This window comes from Hyaena hyaena, unplaced genomic scaffold, assembly GCF_003009895.1.
Source record: "Hyaena hyaena isolate Hyena2069 unplaced genomic scaffold, ASM300989v1 scaffold_770, whole genome shotgun sequence".
NCBI lineage: Eukaryota > Metazoa > Chordata > Mammalia > Carnivora > Hyaenidae > Hyaena > Hyaena hyaena.
The window spans coordinates 890,220-908,950 of record NW_024081405.1 but is presented as its reverse complement, the minus strand read 5'-3'; the positions used below and the strand labels follow the sequence as shown (position 1 = coordinate 908,950).

Below are 18,731 nucleotides of genomic sequence, written 5' to 3'. Positions count from 1 at the left end.
GATGAGAGCCCTGAGGGAGAGAGTATGGAATGAGATGCTAAGAAGGCCAAAGATGAAGGCTGACAGTGAGGAGACCGGCCGTGGAAGAGGAGCCCAGAAAAGCAGCTAGTGAGGCAAAAAAGAGAACGAGGAAACCATATGGGATTCAGGTAAGGAGGATATTTCAGGAAAAAGGAGTGGTCATCATGTCAAATGCTGTAGAGATGTCCTCTCTGTAATCCCTGTGCCATTTTTAAACGTCTACCTCATATTAGAAAAACCTTAGCTTGCGAGCACAATTCATTCCAGATACATGCTTGTAATCCAAAGTGCTTGTGTATCAAAGTGAATGTCAAGAACCATTGGCTCAATTGTGATCATGTGGCATTCAGTGTCACTTACTACTCATATTGCAAGATGTTGCGTGTTTATCAAGTTGAAATTTATTAGAAATGGTTGCTCATCTGGAGAAAACTCACAGAATAAGTTAGTCACAATCCAAGGTTTTACTGTATTTGTAACCACTCTTATTCTCTGTACTTCTCTAAGCACATTAGAAGTACGCTTTGTGTCTTCTATATTTTCACGTCTTTGTTTTTCCCAGTATAGGTCTTGCATATAGCAAATGCTTTTTTGATAGTCATTTAATTATTTTCCAGACTTAAAATCTGATGTTCTTCTTAGACTTAAATATATATAAAGTGTGTATCCTTTTCATGTGTTTTCCTCTTATGCAATTTTCTCTGACTGAATGAAAAAGTCTTAGTTCCTGGTGAGGGTGAAGTCCTGATAAACTCATAATTTAGTAGAATCTCATGTTTTCCGGAAAATTTGCAAATGGGGGGAGGAGACAATTCCCTCCAAAACAGAAGAAATAGAACAAAGATGAATATGTTTTAATAAAAAATGTTTATTATGAGTATTTACACCAATCCCTTGATAAGCATATAAATGTAAACTTTTATCATTGGCATTATTTCACATATGACTTATCCAAATTCAGAGTTAATACTGGCATTTGAGTGTACAGGTAGTGAGAAAATTTTATTATATTCACAGAATATACATACACGTGCATTCAAAATGTGTCCCTCGTTAAGCCAGTGGTATAGACACTGTTCCGTTGGCTCTGCTTCTGCCCCGCAAGTGTACACTGGAATCAGTGATGTCGTCCACATGCTCCTCACTCTTCTTTTCCTTCAGGCTATTGATGAATCTGAGGGTAATCTCATCCCACTCCTCAGGCAAGAGCATCAGCAGGAACCCAATGCAGATGATGATAGTAGCGGCCAGGCGGACAACATTGAATATCACCTCCTGCTTCAGGAGATCCACAGCTAGGGAAGAAAAATCAAGCTAGTTAATACAGTTAAAACTGTCTGTGACTGTTGCTAAGCTGCTTTGAGAACAAATGACCAAAGTCATTGCTCCTTCTAGAAATTTCTTTAATTTTTTTAATTCAATTGGGGGGGTGTGAGGGACAGAGAAAGAGAGAGAGAGAATCTTAAGTGGGTTCTGAGCTGAACGCAGAGTGCAATGAGGGGCTTGATCCCACGACCCTGCGATTATGACCTGAGTCGAAATCAACGGTCAGGCAATCAACTGACTGAGCCCCCCAGGTGCCCCAACTACTTCTAGAAATTTCTAAAGTCTCCCTTGTTCTTTTGAACTCGTGTTTCCTTTTTCCATATCATTATACTGTTCCCTTTGTTTGCTTTCTATTCCCTCTCTCTAAATCAGACTTCTCCTTCAAGGCCCATGTCATCTCATTTAATTACAGTTCCGCAGTTTCTATTTCTTGAAACTTTTCCTCTGCATCCCTCCCTTCACATTTCTCCAGTTTCATTGGGCCACTGAAAATTTTTTCAAACGAGCAAAGCTTTTTAAGATCTATGTCTTTACACATGCTGTTCTGTTTTAAATTTTTTAATTGAGATGGAATTCATATAAATTAACTATTTTTTTTAAAGCTTACGTATTTACTTTGAGAAGAGAAAGAGAGGGAGAGAGAGCATGCATGTGCGTGAGCACGTGCGAGGTGGAGGGGGATCAAAGAAAGGGAGAAATAGAATCCCAAGCAGGTTCCACTCTGTCAGCATAGAGCCCGATGCGGGGCTTGATCTCACAAACCATAAGATCATGACCCAAGCTGAGATCAAGTCAGATGCTCAACTGACTGAGCCACCCAAGCACCCCTAAAATTAACTACATTCACAGTGTTGTACAACTACCACCTCCATATGGTTCCAAAACATCTCTGTCACTTCAAACTAAAACCCCTCACCCATTAAGCAGTTACTCCCTAGCCCCCGCCCCTGCCTCCCAGATCCTGTTTGGGAATCTGCTGTTTGTTTCCATGAATTTAGCCATTTTAGGGATTTTGTATAAATAGAATCATACCATATGTGGCTTGTTGTGTGTGGCTTCCTTCACTTAGCCTGAAGTTTTTGAGGTTCAACCATGTGGTACCATGCATCCATACTTCCCTTCCTTTTATGGTTGACTGAGACCCCATTGTATCACAACTTGTTTATCAATTCATCTGTTGATGGACGTTTGGGTGTTTCCACCTTTTGACGATTTTGAGTATGCTGCAATGACTAATGTGCAAGCATACTTTTGAGTCCCTGTTTTCAGTTTTTTCGGCATATGTACCTAGTAGCGGAATTGTCGATCATACGGGTTGTGTTTTTACATGGAATGCCCTTTCCTTCTCATATCCACCCCATCCAGCTAGTCTCTCCATCAGCTCTTCCTTTTGGCCTCTTATAGGAAGCCTTCCTCGATGCCCTTCCTTGGTGCTCTCAGGGCATTTGTTACATACATACCTCTATCAAAGCAATTCTGTCTGTACATCATAACTACTCAATTCCTTTTGTCTCCCTCTCTACACCCCGTGGTCCTGAGGGCAGACACTGTGTCTATTCAGGATCTATCACCACCATTAGCACAGTTTCTGGCATATCCTAAGTGCTCAGCGATGCTTTATTGGATGAATGAATCCCTGGATGAATGAATGACCTTCCTGGACAACTCCACTCCTTTCTGATATTTCTTTCCTCTGAATATCTTACAGTCCCAGGAGTCTGTCTCACACAATTTGGCATTTACTAACACATTCTACTATGGAGCTGGAAGTTATTTCCCATATATTGGTCTTGTTTTCCAAATCCAGCGAAAGTTTCTTATGGGAATGCCCAGTGGGTTTTTGTTTTTGTTATTGTTTCTTTTAGAGTCTTGCACCTAGTAAGTGCTCAATGAACACTTGCTGATTGCCTGGGGGGCAAAGAAAGCTGGGTGCCCAAGACTTGGAAAAATGGAATTTTACAGTTGAAAGGACTGTACAGTCTTCCAAATCACTTTCATTACTTGTTCCATGGACAGGTTTCACTAAAAGATTACTCTGGAAAGATCGCTTCTCTTCTTGTCCCTGAAGTGAGTCAAATTGCCTTTTCCTGTGTCTGTTCCAGAGGGCCATCTGCTCTGCCCCCAGGAGAAGCTTCTGCAGCGCCCCATGGATAATCTGATGGGGAGCCAACACCCTGTACATTTCCTACACTTTCATTAGTGACGTTTACTTGAGAGGCCTCTGCTGGGATGCCTTTTGTTTCCGTAGGACTTCCTCTAAAAATACCACAAAATTAGGTTGTCAGGGAGATTACATGAAACCCAAATGATACATTTGGTGTTTAATTCTAAAAGCACGACTAAGAAAAAAACAGTGTTTATAGCTGCAAAATTTAAATCTGCTGCATAGTTATTCTGTTGTCTGCCACCTTCACGATATTTAAAAACATCTTCTCAGGCAAGGGACATAATTCACAATTGCTCGAAGAAACAACTCAGGGTGTAAAAGGAACACGAGCAGAGACTTCCTGCACACATGTCAAATCACACCAGTACCTGCATTTCCAGGAACGCTGAGCACTGTCCCAATGGAGATCAGGATTGGGTATGTCAGCACCACGCCGACATTCACGAGGATGTTGAAGGCTGTAAAATAATGGAGGAAACAGAGGATGAAAGGAAGTGGATCTGCTGGGCTCTTTCCTTCTTAACATAATAGAACCAATGTTTTTGCTAAGCGCGCCTTCTAAACTTGTCCTCGCCTTTGGTCAATTAAGCCTCTGATTTGGGAGATGGATGCAGGAGTTTCTCAATTGAAGTAGTCCTTTCTTTTTTTCTCCTCTGCCACCTTGGCTGCCTGATCTCTTGCCAATTGGCTGGCAAAGGGTGTGTGAAGCAAATGCAAAGCAGTGAAATAATCAATTCATTCCACCACTTATTAACACTAGAAAGGTAGATTGGGGCCAGCCAGAGGTTGAAAGCACACTACTGATTGAAGTTTGGGCTTTCTTCCTTTAATGCTTCGCTATATTATGCCATATCCCAGGATAACAAATGGGCTCTAGTGTTACTGCCTAAAAGAAGATCTATCCAAAGATGGCCTATGCTGTTTTCTTCCCTCCCTTGTCTTTCTGCTACAACTCCACTCATGCTGTCTCCCTCTCGAAATAAATAAACTTAAAAAAAAAAAAAAAAAAAGAAGAACAGGAGCCGTGAAGATCGTAAAACCCTGCAGTGTGTAATACAGTCAGGAGAGAGGCGGTCTCCTCATTTTGTCACAGAGCAGCTTTGGCACAGTGAGGACTGCAGGGCGCTGGAGAGGGACTGGGCGGAAAGCTCTAGTTCCGGGTGATGCTCTACCCAGTGGAGTATGGAGACCATGCTGCTTGGTGCAGACCTGGTATCCCAATAGCCTGGATACCACCCAGCCCAAGCCAGGCTTGTGGAGGAGCGTGGATTAGACATGCCAAGGTGTATGCGTTGGTGAAGGGTACTTTGCAGCAAGCTAGAGATGTGTGTCCACAGTTGGGGCCGAGAGTCAGTGAAATTTGGATTATGACTGTTCCCATCTAGATTGGTTTTGGCCAGGGAATTATCTAGGCACTTTTAATTAGGGTGCTTGGGTCTGATGGGAACATTGCTATTGATTTTTACTTAATTTAGCAGAGGTTATGAAAGGTCATAACTACATATTTTTGGACTTCCAAAGTAGAATTCAAAGGACCAATGTTATTGTTGGATCCTGCTCTTATCTAAGACCTCCCCTTGGGGGCCTGGGCCAAAGTAGAGGAAAGATGGCCCAGTGTCTATGTGGGAATGAAAACCAGGGCCTGTTAGTCTCTCAGAAATTCCAGGGCTGCTTTAGATTATGTCACCTTGATAAAGAAGGTCAGCTGAGGGTTGGCAGATATCCTGCAGGTCAAGTGTGGGGGGTCAGTGGGGACTAGACCCTTAGGAAGGGTGAGGAGAGAGGAGCAGAATGAAAGTGATTTGGCTGTAATGGGACACTGAGTCATTTAGTGGTAGCTGTTGTTCGACTGCTTGGGGTGAGAAGAACAGGCTTGTTATCTTTGAGGTTCCTCTTATGTCGAGTGACAGAAGCAACATAGCTAGAAAGTGGGAGCTCCTTGGTTGCTTGGGTGAAGCGGACTGCCTTGAGTTTGGGGAGTTTTGAGAGAGAACACTAAAGAATTCAAGCCAATTGGTCACTGACTAGGCACAGCCTATACTTAGCAGGGAGACCGAGTCTAGTTCTGCCTTCTTCTCTTGCCTGCTGAGGGCTTCCAGTCTCAAATTCATTCTCCACACACAGCCAGCCTGTGTGTGACTAAAATGTAGATGTGCAGCTGTCACCTCTGCTTAAAGATTATTATGTGGATTTTATTTTATTTTATTTTAAAATATTTTTTATTTATTTCTAGAAGAGAGAGAGAGAGACAGCATGAGCAGGGGAGGGTCAGAGAGAGAGGGAGACACAGATTCCGAAATAGGCTCCAGGCTCTGAGCTGGCAGTCAGCACAGAGCCCGATGCGGGTCTTGAACCCATGAACCGCGAGATCATGACCTAAGCAAAACTTGGACGCTTAACCGACTAAGCCACCCAGGCGCCCCTATTATGTGGATTTTAAATCCACTCCCCTCAACAGCTCTCCAGGCCCGACATGACCTGCTTCCTTCCAGATGTCATCTCCTTCTTTCCTCCCCATTCCTCCTGTACTTGGTGCTTCAGCCATTTTGATCCACTCTGAGTCCCTCGAATGCACCATCTACTTATTCCCTCTGCCTGATACACTGTGCTACACCTGGGACACAGTAGCATCATACAATATATCATGAAGAATGGACAAGGCTGCTTTAAGACCAGTGGTGATCAGAGTGGCCTGGGCCTCCAGCTCACACCTTAACCCATGGGAGGTATACCAGTTGAAAAATTCTGATCTAATCAGGCAATAGACTGCAAAGGACCTTCTAACCATTAACCAACTTTAGGTAAGCTTGGAAAATAGAAGACAAAGGTTTCCAAGGGAATAACCCTACTATGATCATTTTTCTATGCAAGGAAAGTTCAAGTGACATAGGGAATGGAAGGCAAAACCTGGGGCCACTTACCCAGCCACAGCCCGGCCATCCCACAGAGATAGCCCCATGGCAGAGCTGCAAATGAGGACCAGTGTTCCACCTTGGTGAAATACAGGATGACCGGGGTGAAAGAGATGAAGATTAAATTGAAGAAACCCAACGTGGAGACAAAGTGTGCTGCTTCACCAAAGTTGGCACTTCCGAGAAACATCTTAAACAAAACCTGGATTGGGAAAGAAACCCCTTAGCCACACAAAGACTTTGCCAGAGCAGAAAGGCAGGGTCTACACAGGGAGCTAACCAGCCCAGGGTTTACACTCTATTTCTCCTTATCCCACCATCTCCATGGCACTAAATGGGCTGTTGAATAAATGATTAAAATGCCCTATAGTCTTCACATGAAACAGCAAATGCCATAAAATGAATTCCTCATGCTGTTGAAACTGCCGTAGGTCCTGTATATTGTTAACAGCACCCTCAGTTATGGGTGTAGGGTGAATGGTAAATAAGAGTACACATAGCCCAGGAAAATCTAGGATGGAGATGCCATCAACTCTTCCCTTCAAGCATGGGATTCATTTTACCCTCATTTTGACAGATACCGAAAACTAAATTAGACAAGGAGAGCCTGTCATTATGTTGTTGAGAGAATAATAATGATGTCTTGGATTTATAAGCACTTTCCTCTCCGAGCTTAAAATATTTGCACACATTCTGTTTTTATTTTCCTGATTACAACTTTTTTTCCCCCTGCATATAAACCTGTGTACAGGAGAAGAAGATAGGAAGGAGACGTCAATGGCTACCATAAAGTCATGTTGGACTGAGGACAAGCCGAGCCTGTAGTTCGTACTTCTTGACCGTATAGCCCTTCTGTTTCCTATATGAATCCTCAAACAATGTAGAGTGGAGCAGATCTTTCCAATGGTGCCCATATGGTTTTATGCGTGTCAGCAAATATTACCACTCCCAGAATGAATACCTCTATTGCGTGGTCAGGAGAATTTTTTCCATACGATAGTCATCCCAGTGACAGCAATTCCACACATTGCTTTTAATATCAACTGGACTATTTCCTTTTGCTCTTGAAAGACTTAATCAAGAGAACTTGACCACGTGCTATTCTTTGGTCACATCAGACACCTCAGCGGGGTCTCAGTTGGGGGCGAGTTAGACACAAACGGCAATTGAGTGAAAACTTGTCAAGCTTGTCACAGAATCAGTGGGCCAGGAAATGTCAATATGGAAATAGACCCACTGTCCTTGGAGCTTCAATGTTGGCGAATAATCAGAACAGGCATCCAGGAGGGATGCAAAGGGCGTTTTCTCCTTTTCACAGAGAATCTTCTCATTGAAACACCAAGAGAGGTAAAAGTGGAACAGTGCTTTAGCTCCATCCCGAAAGCTGCCTCTGAAACGTGGAGCTTTGGGGATAACCTTTTAGGTCTTCTCTCTTAGTCCTTGCTTCTGAAGTCAGGGGCAATGATTGAATAGATTTTCCACTGATGACAGGCAGCTCCAGTGGAGAATGAGTGGTAAGTACATAGTGCTGACCCAGAGTATCCATCAGAGAGGAACGGACGCCCTTCATTTCGCTAATAACAGGAGTTCCTGTGGCTTGGGGTTAGCGGTCAACTCTCAAGTGACAGCTTGTTTATTCTTTTTAACACCTCATTGGAGTTAAAATAAGGACCACAGGTAGATAAAGTAAAGAAATGTGAAGAGCAGAGGGGCCTTTCTCAGCCCCTGTGGCAGCCAGTTGATGATTTCTGAGGGCAGAGGCAGGGAGCAGAGACTTTGGAGGTGGCCATTGGGAATTTAAATCTTTCTATCACTTCCTATCTTGCCCACTTTCTTGGGCAAGTTATTTAATCTTTTAAACCTCAGTTTCCTCACCTGCAAAGTGGGGATAAGTACCTGTGCCTCATAAGCATGAGTTAACACAGGTGAAAATTTCTGGCAAGTGCCCAGCATGTAGCAGCAAGTACTCCATAAGTGGTACTTATTCTTATTTAAACCCCCTTCTCCCCTCCTCTAGCCAAGATTTTCTCTGCCCTGCCTTTCTTTATTACTTAAGTCTAAGCTTCATGACTACATAAAAAAAGTGCACAACATACCTTATATAATGCAGACGTAGAGGCTGAGCCCACTGCAAATGCCACTCCTATGATTGAATCAGTGTGGAAATTATCTGCGTAGGCCATCATGACGATGCCGGTAATGGCCATTATTGCGGCAACTATCTGTCAAATGGAATGCAAAGAAATGAAAAGAAATTGATGCCTCTGTATCTCAGAGCAAGCAACTGAAGACTTGGTGAGAATTGCTAAATGCTTCCTCAAACCCAATTACCTCTTGTATGTCGCTGTTTCAATGCAAGAAGGGTCAGTATTAACAAGAATTAGTATGCTCCTGAGACATCCAGGCAGAGAATATAAAAGCTGCTCCCATTCTAATTAAGGGTGAGTAATTATAGTTTAATTTTTTCACTCAACTTCTTAGAGATTAATATCCGTGTTGGTGAAATGAATTTAATAGGAAATCACTCCAGAGCATTTTCATCTATATACCATATGCTTTTTCGTCAAACAAGTCAGCATACATTTTAATCAGCTCCTTGGATGAATGTGTGATTTTGAAGATGGACACATAACCAGGACTTGATTAGGGAGTCCTAACACGGATGCAGCTGAGAGGCAAAATTTAGGCCAAGGGGAAAAAAGGAAAAGCAAATCATCTCTTATAGTGATTTACAAGGAGTGGGCAGAGTTTTCACTGGTACTTGGAATGTCAAAGGGAAGTTAGTGCTTCCTTCTTTTCACGTGCAAATGAAACCACAAAAAGACAATTTCATCCCAGTGCTTTAGAGCATTCACTGCACAACAAACCCATAATTTGATTAAAATGCTAATGGTACTATAGTTTGATATGATGCTTGAAATATTCAAAACAGGAGTCCACTCCCTTAGTGAAATGCTGATTTACATCTGTTTCTTATGATCTTGAGCTGATTCTGCTGGAAAACATTTCAAAGTTATAGTAAACAGGAAAATAACAGGCCCTGGAATAGGGAACAATATGTCCTTTCCTTGTGAAATAGTCTCCCTCGCTTTTAAATCAAGATGCAACTTTCCGAGAAATTTATAGGTTACCTGGTCGTTAATTTTGTCAGGTTTCAGTTCTGAGCATTCCCAAGTAAATCAATTCCTCTGTAGATAGCTTTTCCACATACGTGATTTTTTGGGCCCTTCTGAATATTTTTAGTGAATTATTTACTACAACAAAATGTAGATCCTCAACATGTAACCACGGACTCGCTCCAGGCCAGTGCCGAGTATGGTAGGGATGACACATATCACTTAGATGCTGCTAAAGCAATTCTTTCGTTAATGACCACCAAAGGCAAGTGCACTGTTGGTTTCAGACCTAGCGCCATCCTAAAGCATCTTTTATGAAAAACAGCAGGAGTACTTGAGAACAGACGCTGACATGTCAGCAGTGAAAAACTGTCTTCATAAAGCGTTTTTCCAGGAGGCTGCTTGATGGGAGGCGTTTCTCTTGCTGAGTGAATATCGTATTCTCTACAGCTCCCGGGCATGTGTTCTAGTTAGACCATGCCTCACACTATAGGGAATAGAATCTAATACACACATCATGAGATGTCAAGGAAATTTTCCAAACAAGAAGTAATAGACTTATAAATAAACATGGTGAAGGGGTTATCTAGACCTGGAAATTGTGTGAGGGTTATCATTTTCTTCAATTTAGGGATTTATAGTTCAGCCAAGGACTTGCGACAATCCTTTGGGCAGTCTGATTTCAGACCAATGAAAAGGCATGTTAGACACTGGCATTTTGTTTTCATTTCTGTGTTTAAGTAATATTCATGGGTCGAAGTCTTCATAAGCCTGAGCTTGTAGGACAATACATTTGAATCAGTATTGAATCAGTATTGTTTCCTTTAGGCCAAGCACCAGTTGTGTTTTCTTGTTCACATCAAGATGGGATTAGCAGAATATAGTGTTAATCGTAATGAACTTTAACATGATGTACTGTTTCATGTTTAAAATTACCAAAATTATTCTATAATCCATAATATTTGGGTTTAGGCAACTGTGTATAATATATAATTCTGGGTTTAGGGAATTATGAAAACAAACAGCTTATACAAGACGAAAAAAAGCAAAATACCAGAACCCTGCCCAGAAAGTGATGAACATTTAACACTATTACCCCCAGGATATGACTTCGGGTAGGAGAACTTCCTTTTCTGAATCAGCCTTTAGTAAAAATATATATGCTTAGTATGTCTACTATAAGTATTCCCAAGATAGGAATTGGGTATGGAGAAACATTATACATTTTATAGCAATTCAGAATTATAACTATGATGAGCCTCTTAAAGATCTCCATTACATTTTATGTTTAAGTGCTTGTGGAAATATTAGCCAGACCACTTAAGATGACATATCAATTACACCAGTGTCTTTTTCAATTGCTTTCATAGAGAGAAGCATTTTTCACATCACGGTGCCGAACAATGCAGTTAGTTAAGTTCTACAAGCATGAAAATCTGAATATTTGAGATGTTAGAAAAATTCTTCTCTATGGTATGAACAGTAATTTAAGGTTATATAGGTTTACTGTTGGGGGGAGATAAGTTAAATTATCTACCACATTTTTTAACTTAAATCTCACAACTCTCTAATAGAACATTTCTGTGGCTGCATTTGAAGAAATGTTCAATGTGCTTCTTAGCTACACAGTTGGAACTAAGGGACAGGAGCTCAGCGAATCTAGGACATGCAGGGACATGTTGGGTGGAAGGCTCAGTGGAGTGATCATTCAGATGCTCCCACAGTGCCTCTCCTTGGCACCACTGGTTAACTGCGGAATAAATACTTTTCAAATTTCCAAAGACCAAGTAGCCTAAGCACAGATCTGAGTCACAGGCATTTTCAGAATTCATGTTATCAAGGAAGGATTAATAGTCTGTTCTTTAAAAAAAAAAAAAAAACACAACACACACAAAATGACTCTCCTTGGGCTCAGGACATGGGAAATGTGCCTGCAGAAAGCAAGTGCCTTAAATACTGTGTCAGAAATGCACATGTGTGCACGTCCACATGGTGACAGCCACAGAAATGCCTTTGAGCCCATTTGCATCCATTTGAGGGGACGCTTCTGCTGAAAACATACCATTTCATGGTGGCACCTGTTTGGCTTCAGAAAAACGTGACTCCCCTTACAACCTATTCCAGTTCCAGCCCTCTAGCCAACCAGACGTGGTCTGTCTGAATAAGACGGAAAACGCACAACTACCATGACCTCAATCTGGTTTGGGTGAGAATGTTAGTAACCATCATGACTATTAAACTGCCAAAGCCTCGGTTTCAACTTTGGAAACCTCTGGGTCTCCTCACATCATGGTGTGCCCACCTTGGGTGGGGAGAGGGAAGTACCCAAGGAAAAGAATTTATTTAGCCCATTTTCCCAGCATACCTCTTCAGGGATGTTTCCTCCTGAGCCAGCTACCTTCCTCTGCAGGCTCAGCCCCCTGTGAGAGCCTCTCATCAACTACCAGGGCTAATCAGAGGGGGACCATGAGGCTGTTTGAGAGCCTTCCTGAAGCCCAAAGATGGCTTTCCAGTACACATTTGATAACCCCACTGTGGCATACACCACTTGTGACCCTGCAGGAAAGCCAGGTTTCTGTCACCTTTCAAAAAATTCATAGATAGATAGCTAGAGATAAAAGCTAGAGAAGCATCTGGCTTTTGACTGTTTTTACTTCCCTGTATCATCATTTCTTCCCTTTTTTGTCTCAGGCCCTCAAAAACCACAGGCGTCCGGCCCTTCTCTTGATGTCCATGAGGGTTTACCAGCCTCATTACCTCACTGTGTTTCTCATTGACAATATGGCTTCTAGAATTATTATTTGAGTAACAATATCAGCTCTTCTAGGGTTCAGGTTATTGAGATGAAGCTTTAATTGCTTCTCTTTCTAATTGCAACTGGAAGAGCTTTCCTTAAGTCGCCTTGTGGTTAACTCTGTTTCTAAAGCTGGGTGAGCATGGAGGAGTTTCACTGGCTCACAACAGACCCCTGAATCCCAAGACTACAGCAGCGTCGAGAATGGAGGGTCTAAAAGCAACACTGCTGGCAGGGCTATAGTTCAAGTTCAAGACTAAAGGTCAGCAGCTCAAGGAGGGTTCCGCATTAATAGCTTGGCCAAAGAGACCTGCACTGATCATCAACCTTATCTTCTCTGAGTACATTTAAATAAAGTCCATTTTCTTTTTCTTTCTTTCTTTCTTTCTTTCGCTTTCTTTCTTTCTTTCTTTCTTTCTTTCACATGTTTCTTTTTTATTTGTTTTTGAGAGAGAGAGAATATGTGAAAGCAGGGAAGGGGCAGAGAGAGGGGAGCACAGAGGATCCGACAGAGGATCTCTGTGCTGACAGCAGAGAGCCCAATGAGGGGCTTCATGAACTGAGAGATCATGACCTGAGTTGAAGCTGGATGCATTAGCGACTAAACCACCCAGGTTCCCCAGTAGAGTCCATTTTCAAGGAACTATGACTACTCAGAATCCTTCAACTTGTCTGCATGCTACATTTAAGGTTCCATGAAGGTGAACCATATGTTTTACTCAGATCCAGTGAAATTGGACAAGAGTTGAAGTGTGAGAAATGAAAGAGGTGGGCAGTGTATAGCTGTACAGGTTATGTGTGTGTGGCGGGGGGAGGGGGGGAGTGCCTGAGGACAGGTCAAACCCGAGGAGTTCAGAGCCTCAAACCAAGACTCCCACCGTCCACACCCCTCCACACACATATATTTTCCTGTGAATAAAATCTGTCTGAAAATGATCTCAAAGGGAGACTAGGATGGAAAAGAGGGAAATAAGTACCAGATGGAAAGACTAACAGATGTGCATGCAGAATAGAGCAGATCTATTGATATGGCATCTTATTAAGGGGTTACGGATTCCTTGTGTGCATAAAATTGGAGGGCCATCCCACCTCATCTTTCTCCTCTCTGCATTCACGAAGTTTTCTCCTGCCAAGAGGGGGATGAAAAGGATAAGCCCCAGTACCCATCCTCTGCTGCCTCCTCCAGGAAGCATGAAGGTTCTGGATAGAAGATTCTGCACTGCACATGAATGCACAGTTACTGCATCAATGTCAACCAAAGGCGAGATGGAAACAAAAGGTTATCTTGAACCTTATCTAAATATGTAATATTGGCACAAATCAGTAAGAGCTCAGCTCCAGTGCCCTGATTTAAGGCACTCTGGAGCCCAATTTGAATTTGGAGGAGTGTAGGTTGAGCAATGAAAGATTCAGTTTAACTGACATACTCCAGTCGGTCTTTGGTGGATCTTGGAAAGGGTCCAAAAGAGGCACAGTTTGGAAAGTTAACTGTATAGGGACCCAATTACAGCTAGGAAATATGTGGGTGTCAAAATGAAGAGATACAAATTCATTTCCTAAATCTGCTAAGGAAGTTTGGGGTCTGCTGAACCACTCACCACCCACCAATTTTCTCCCTATGTTCAAGGAAATTTAAAAATGAAAGAAAAATCTCAATTAATAATGTAAAACCTAAGGGAGGAACAAGATCTGAAAGAAAGAGTTTCAACTTTCCAGTCTGACATTTACTTTTCAAATTTGAGTGAAACTGATACCAGAGACAGAGTAGAAAACCCCCAACCAGTGGCTCGTTTTCTTTGAGGAGAAGCTTTTTTTTTTTTTTTATTAATGTGATTTCCTTGGTTTTCATGAATTTAAGAACTGCAGCTAAGCAAGACAGGCTCTTGAAGATGAGAAAACACCCTTCCTCAAAGCTGAAAGAGTTTGAATTCTCATCAATAGTTGTGCAATTAAAAAAAAGATCTTTTAAAAAGTTTACTAATTTTCATGGGATGATCCTATATCCGCTGTAAGCAACTGGTCATGAAAGAGTTTTTAACACACCAATGTTTACCAGCAGATTGGCTGAAATGATTTTATGATAGAAAATTAAATGTACAACAAATGACCTTTCCATCTGTAATTCAATTAATATTCCAAAAAAATATATAAACAAGTTATTCATAATACGTAATTAGTTTTTATGTGATCATTGCTACTTCTAGCCAACTAGCGCTCCAGAGAAACACATATTTACTGATATTATAACTTAAAGCATCCTTCATTCTGTCCATGGTGTCATTTTTCTAAATGTTTATTTATTTATTTTGAGAAAGAGAGTGCATGGTATGAGTGGGGGAGGGGCAGAGAGAGAGGCAGAGAGAAAGTCCCCAACAGGCTCCCACTGTCAGTACGGAGCCCAGTGCGGGGCTTGATCTCACAAACCATGGCCTCATGGCCAGAGCTGAAATCAAGAGTTGTTAGACACTTAGCTGACTGAGTCACCAGGTGCCCTCATGGTATTATTTTGATGTGAAAAATAGAAGCAGGAGATGTGACCATCTTAAATGTGATCATTCTTTTGGTCAAACAAAGGACAATTAACAATCTGAAAACGATCTATTTGTAAATTACTGAAGCCTTAGAATGAATCAAAAATACACATTTTAATCTGATGACTAAAAACAACACTTTAAGGGGCGCCTGGGTGGCTCAGTTGGTTAGACATCTGACATTGGCTCAGGTCATGATCTTGCCATTGGTGGGTTCAAGCTCCGCATTGGTGTCTGTGCTAGCAGCTCGGAGCCTGGAGCCTCCTTTGGATTCTGTGTCTCCCTCTCTCTCTGTCCCTCCCCCGCTCATACTCTGTGTGTCTGTCTCTCTCAAAAATACATAAACATACATTTTTTTAAAAAAAGAAAGCAACACTTTAACTATTAAAAAAAAAAAAAGAGCAGTCCAAGCTGGGTGGCTTTCACAGGCCTTGCTCTGATTACGGATGGATGCAGGTAATCAGAGCCGCGTTTATGCTGTCAGTATTCTATTTACTCTCCTTTAATTTCTCAAATGACCCAATGATACATGTTTTCAATATCTCATGAAAAAAAGAATTGCTGATACTGTCAAAAGGCAAAATGCTGAATATGTTTTGGTTCTTCTCATATTCCTTGGCCTGATTATGGGCATCATTAAAATTACACTTTGGCATTCTTCTGGAACATGACATTGAACACTTCCTAATGGTTCACAGTGAGGAGTGAAGCATTTCCTGTCATTTAAAAAGAAAAACATGTGACTTCTACCAGCATGTTTGACATTAATGTTTACCATTTTGCCATCTATGATAGATTAATTTATGTATATATTTATTAACAGGTGCTCATTGACTATTTAACTTTTTTTTTCTATTGGGTCTTATTACTCACAGATGCTGTATTAGTTTCCTGAGGCTGCTGTAACAAATTACCACAAACCTGGTGACTAAAAACAACAGAAATTTATTCTCTCACAGTTCTGGAGGCCAGAAGTTCCAAATCCAGCACAGCTGTGCTCCCAATGGCAGTTCTAGGAGACAAAGCATCCCTTGACTCCTCGGGGTTCTGGTGACTTCCCTGGCTTTCCTGGGCTTGTGGCCACGTCACTCCAATCTCTGTCTCTGCGGTCACATTGCCTTCTTCTCTTCTGTGTGTCTCTCCTGTGTGTGTGTCTTTTATAAGGATATCTGCTACTGGAATTAGGGCCACCTAAATACCCCAGGATGATCTTCTCTTTGTAAATCCTTTTAATTATGCCTGCAAAGGCCAGTTTTACAAATAAGGTCACATTCATAAGATCTGGGGGTGAGGGTGTGGGCACCTTATTGGGGACCATCATTCAACTCACTATAGATGCCAATGTATTTTTTATTTTTTATTTTAGAGAGAGACAGAGACAGGGAAACAGAGAGAGAGAGATTGAGAGAGAGAGAGAGAGAGAGAATCTTAAGCAGGCTCCATGCTTAGTTCAGAGCCTGATTGGGGGGGCGGGGGTCTTGATCCCATGACCCTGGGATTATGACCTGAGCCTAAACCAAGAATTGGATGCTCAACTGACTGGGCCACCCAGGTGTCCCTATAGATGCCCATTTAAAAATGGCTATGGTTTGTAGCCTCTAGGCAGATTTAAATATAAGTGGTTTAAATATAAGTTAACACAGCTGAGTTTGGTTTTTTAAAAATCTCAAATAAACACAGAACCTCTTTTGATAAGACATCTTACATCAGTAAGTGCCATGGTTAAATGCATTCATTCACTCTAATATAATTGATTTTCTCACTGGTAAATCTAATAGTGAATGTACTGATTCCCTTTGGGTATTCAGATGTCAATGAAAGGACAAAAAAGACCCTAAATCTCCTCTCTTTCCCCTCATCCTGAATGGGGCAGCCAGCAATAAAGGGATTTGTCTCTCAGGGATTTTTCGGGCTACCTGATGGTAGGCCAGCACCCGTGCTCTACAAGTAAACATATGATGCTAAGCCCTTTGGATTTAAAATCTAAGATTAGCTGGGGAAGAGTGTCATACCACATCTGGGTGTACTCGAATGTATCATGGACTGATTCAGAATTTCTCATCTTGTCTTCTTCTTCTTCTTTTTTTTTTATTTTGGGAGAGCGCAAGTGGGGGAGGGGCAGAGTTGGGGGGAGAGAGGACCCAAGGCAGGCTCTGCGCTGACAGGCTGACAGCAGTGAGCCTGATATGGGGCTCGAACTCACAGACTGTGAGATCATGACTTGAGCTGAAGTCAGAAGCTCAACCTACTGAGCCACCCGGGTGCCCTTCTCATTTTGCCTTCTTCTATTGTAGCTTTCCACTTCTGGTTCATATCAAGCTTCGGTTCTGAATTTCTGAGTAGTATCTTCCAAGATATAATCAGAATTTGCTGACTATTAAAAAGAAGTTTTAAGGGTTAATGGCTGTCATCAACTCTCTAATATTAATTTCAGCAATTAGGGAGACAAGGACCTTGGAATCATTGCAATAAGAATAATATTTTGATAGCAAAATAGGTTTCAAACCCAGTCTTGGACATCTCTTTCAGAGAACAATAATTGTGCGATGTGTATCTTCTGGGAAAAGGCATTTCATTTATACCTCTTTCTAAAGAATTATTTTCTCAATATTTTCATCATGGTGGCATTCCAGATTACATGAAGGCTCCTTAAACCTTCATGGCTTTCAATCAATCTAACATAGAATAAGCATACAAAATAAATTTTTAAAAAAAAGTCCATATCACTTCGGAAAGGAATAAACTCAGAACTGAAGTGGTTAGCGGAAGTTTAATACAGTTCAATTAAGGATCTGTGCCCCAAAGTACAAGTTGTTGCTTTCCGTTCCATTTCTGGATTAGTCACACTAGATATATAGCCACTTTTAACAGCATTGTGCCATTACCAGTGACTTTAATTAACGTTTAGTAACCTTATCTACTTACACCAATGTTAATTAAGTCCATCTCAGGGTAGGGGGAGGGAAAACATGAGGGAGTTGTCCCAACGTATGTTGACTGAAAAAATAATCATAATCTTGGCTGTGCCTAATTTTCTCAGACCCTTTTCCCACAAGGACAGAAGGAGTTGATCATACCATTAATTCTAAGAAAAGAACTTATGTTCTCTATCTCTTTTAGTGCCTCCAGTCGCAATCAGCTGACTGGCGGGAGATCAGCCCAAGGGAGACCGTCTCCTTATCCTTTCACGATATTGTAACTGCCTGGGTGTCCAATCACATCTTCAAATCCTAATTTGTACTCAGAACCAATGGGGAAAGTTTTACAGAAATTTCATGAGACAGAGCAGCTCTCCTGATGCCAAGGATCTACAATTGCGGGCGGCCTCACACATTGAATCAAGTGTGCCATTACCCTCACTCCCATGAACCTGTCTTTCAGCACGATCCACGACAGCAAGAAGACAAAGGCTTTGTTACAACAGAACAGAGCAGAGACATCCGTGGCCGTCAGCTTCTTTAAAGCCAGTAAATACAGGTAATTAGTCAAAGTCCATAGAATAGAAAAGGGAGCAGTTCTTTTAAGAAAGAGCTTCAGTGTCAGACCATCTTCACCAAAAATCCGACTGCATTCCCTAGGAAAGAAAAAGAGGTTGTCAGGTATTAATTGTGACATATTTTGTGTTGTCTGACTCTTGACAGCCATTTTCTGGCAAGTGCACAAATGCCCACGCCCATCGTGCATCTATGGAACTCCCTGTACCCAGGCCTCCCTTCTATGGGCCACCCCAGGGCACAGGGCTCCATGGGAAAAAAAGTCCATGTCTCTCCAGGCGCAGAGCGAAGGCCCTTTCCTATCTAGATGTTCTCTCAAGATGGCTGAGGCCACCCTTCGGCTGAACATTCCAGAGAATCCTGGAGAAAT

At 41.8% G+C, this 18,731-nt stretch overlaps 1 protein-coding gene across 1 annotated transcript in view; it reads right to left on the bottom strand.

The window, feature by feature from the left end:
- Nucleotides 1-903: 903 nt before the first annotated feature.
- The window catches only part of SLC35F4 (solute carrier family 35 member F4), a 233,011-nt gene continuing 215,183 nt past the window's right edge, over nucleotides 904-18,731 (bottom strand). The window contains exons 4-8 of the mRNA XM_039218675.1: nucleotides 18,222-18,441; nucleotides 8,523-8,648; nucleotides 6,436-6,628; nucleotides 3,883-3,972; nucleotides 904-1,316 (exon numbers count right to left, since the gene is read on the bottom strand). Of these exons, the coding sequence (XP_039074606.1) occupies nucleotides 1,075-1,316; nucleotides 3,883-3,972; nucleotides 6,436-6,628; nucleotides 8,523-8,648; nucleotides 18,222-18,441 (871 nt within the window). The 3' untranslated portion in view covers nucleotides 904-1,074. The remainder of the gene's footprint in view (nucleotides 1,317-3,882; nucleotides 3,973-6,435; nucleotides 6,629-8,522; nucleotides 8,649-18,221; nucleotides 18,442-18,731) is intronic.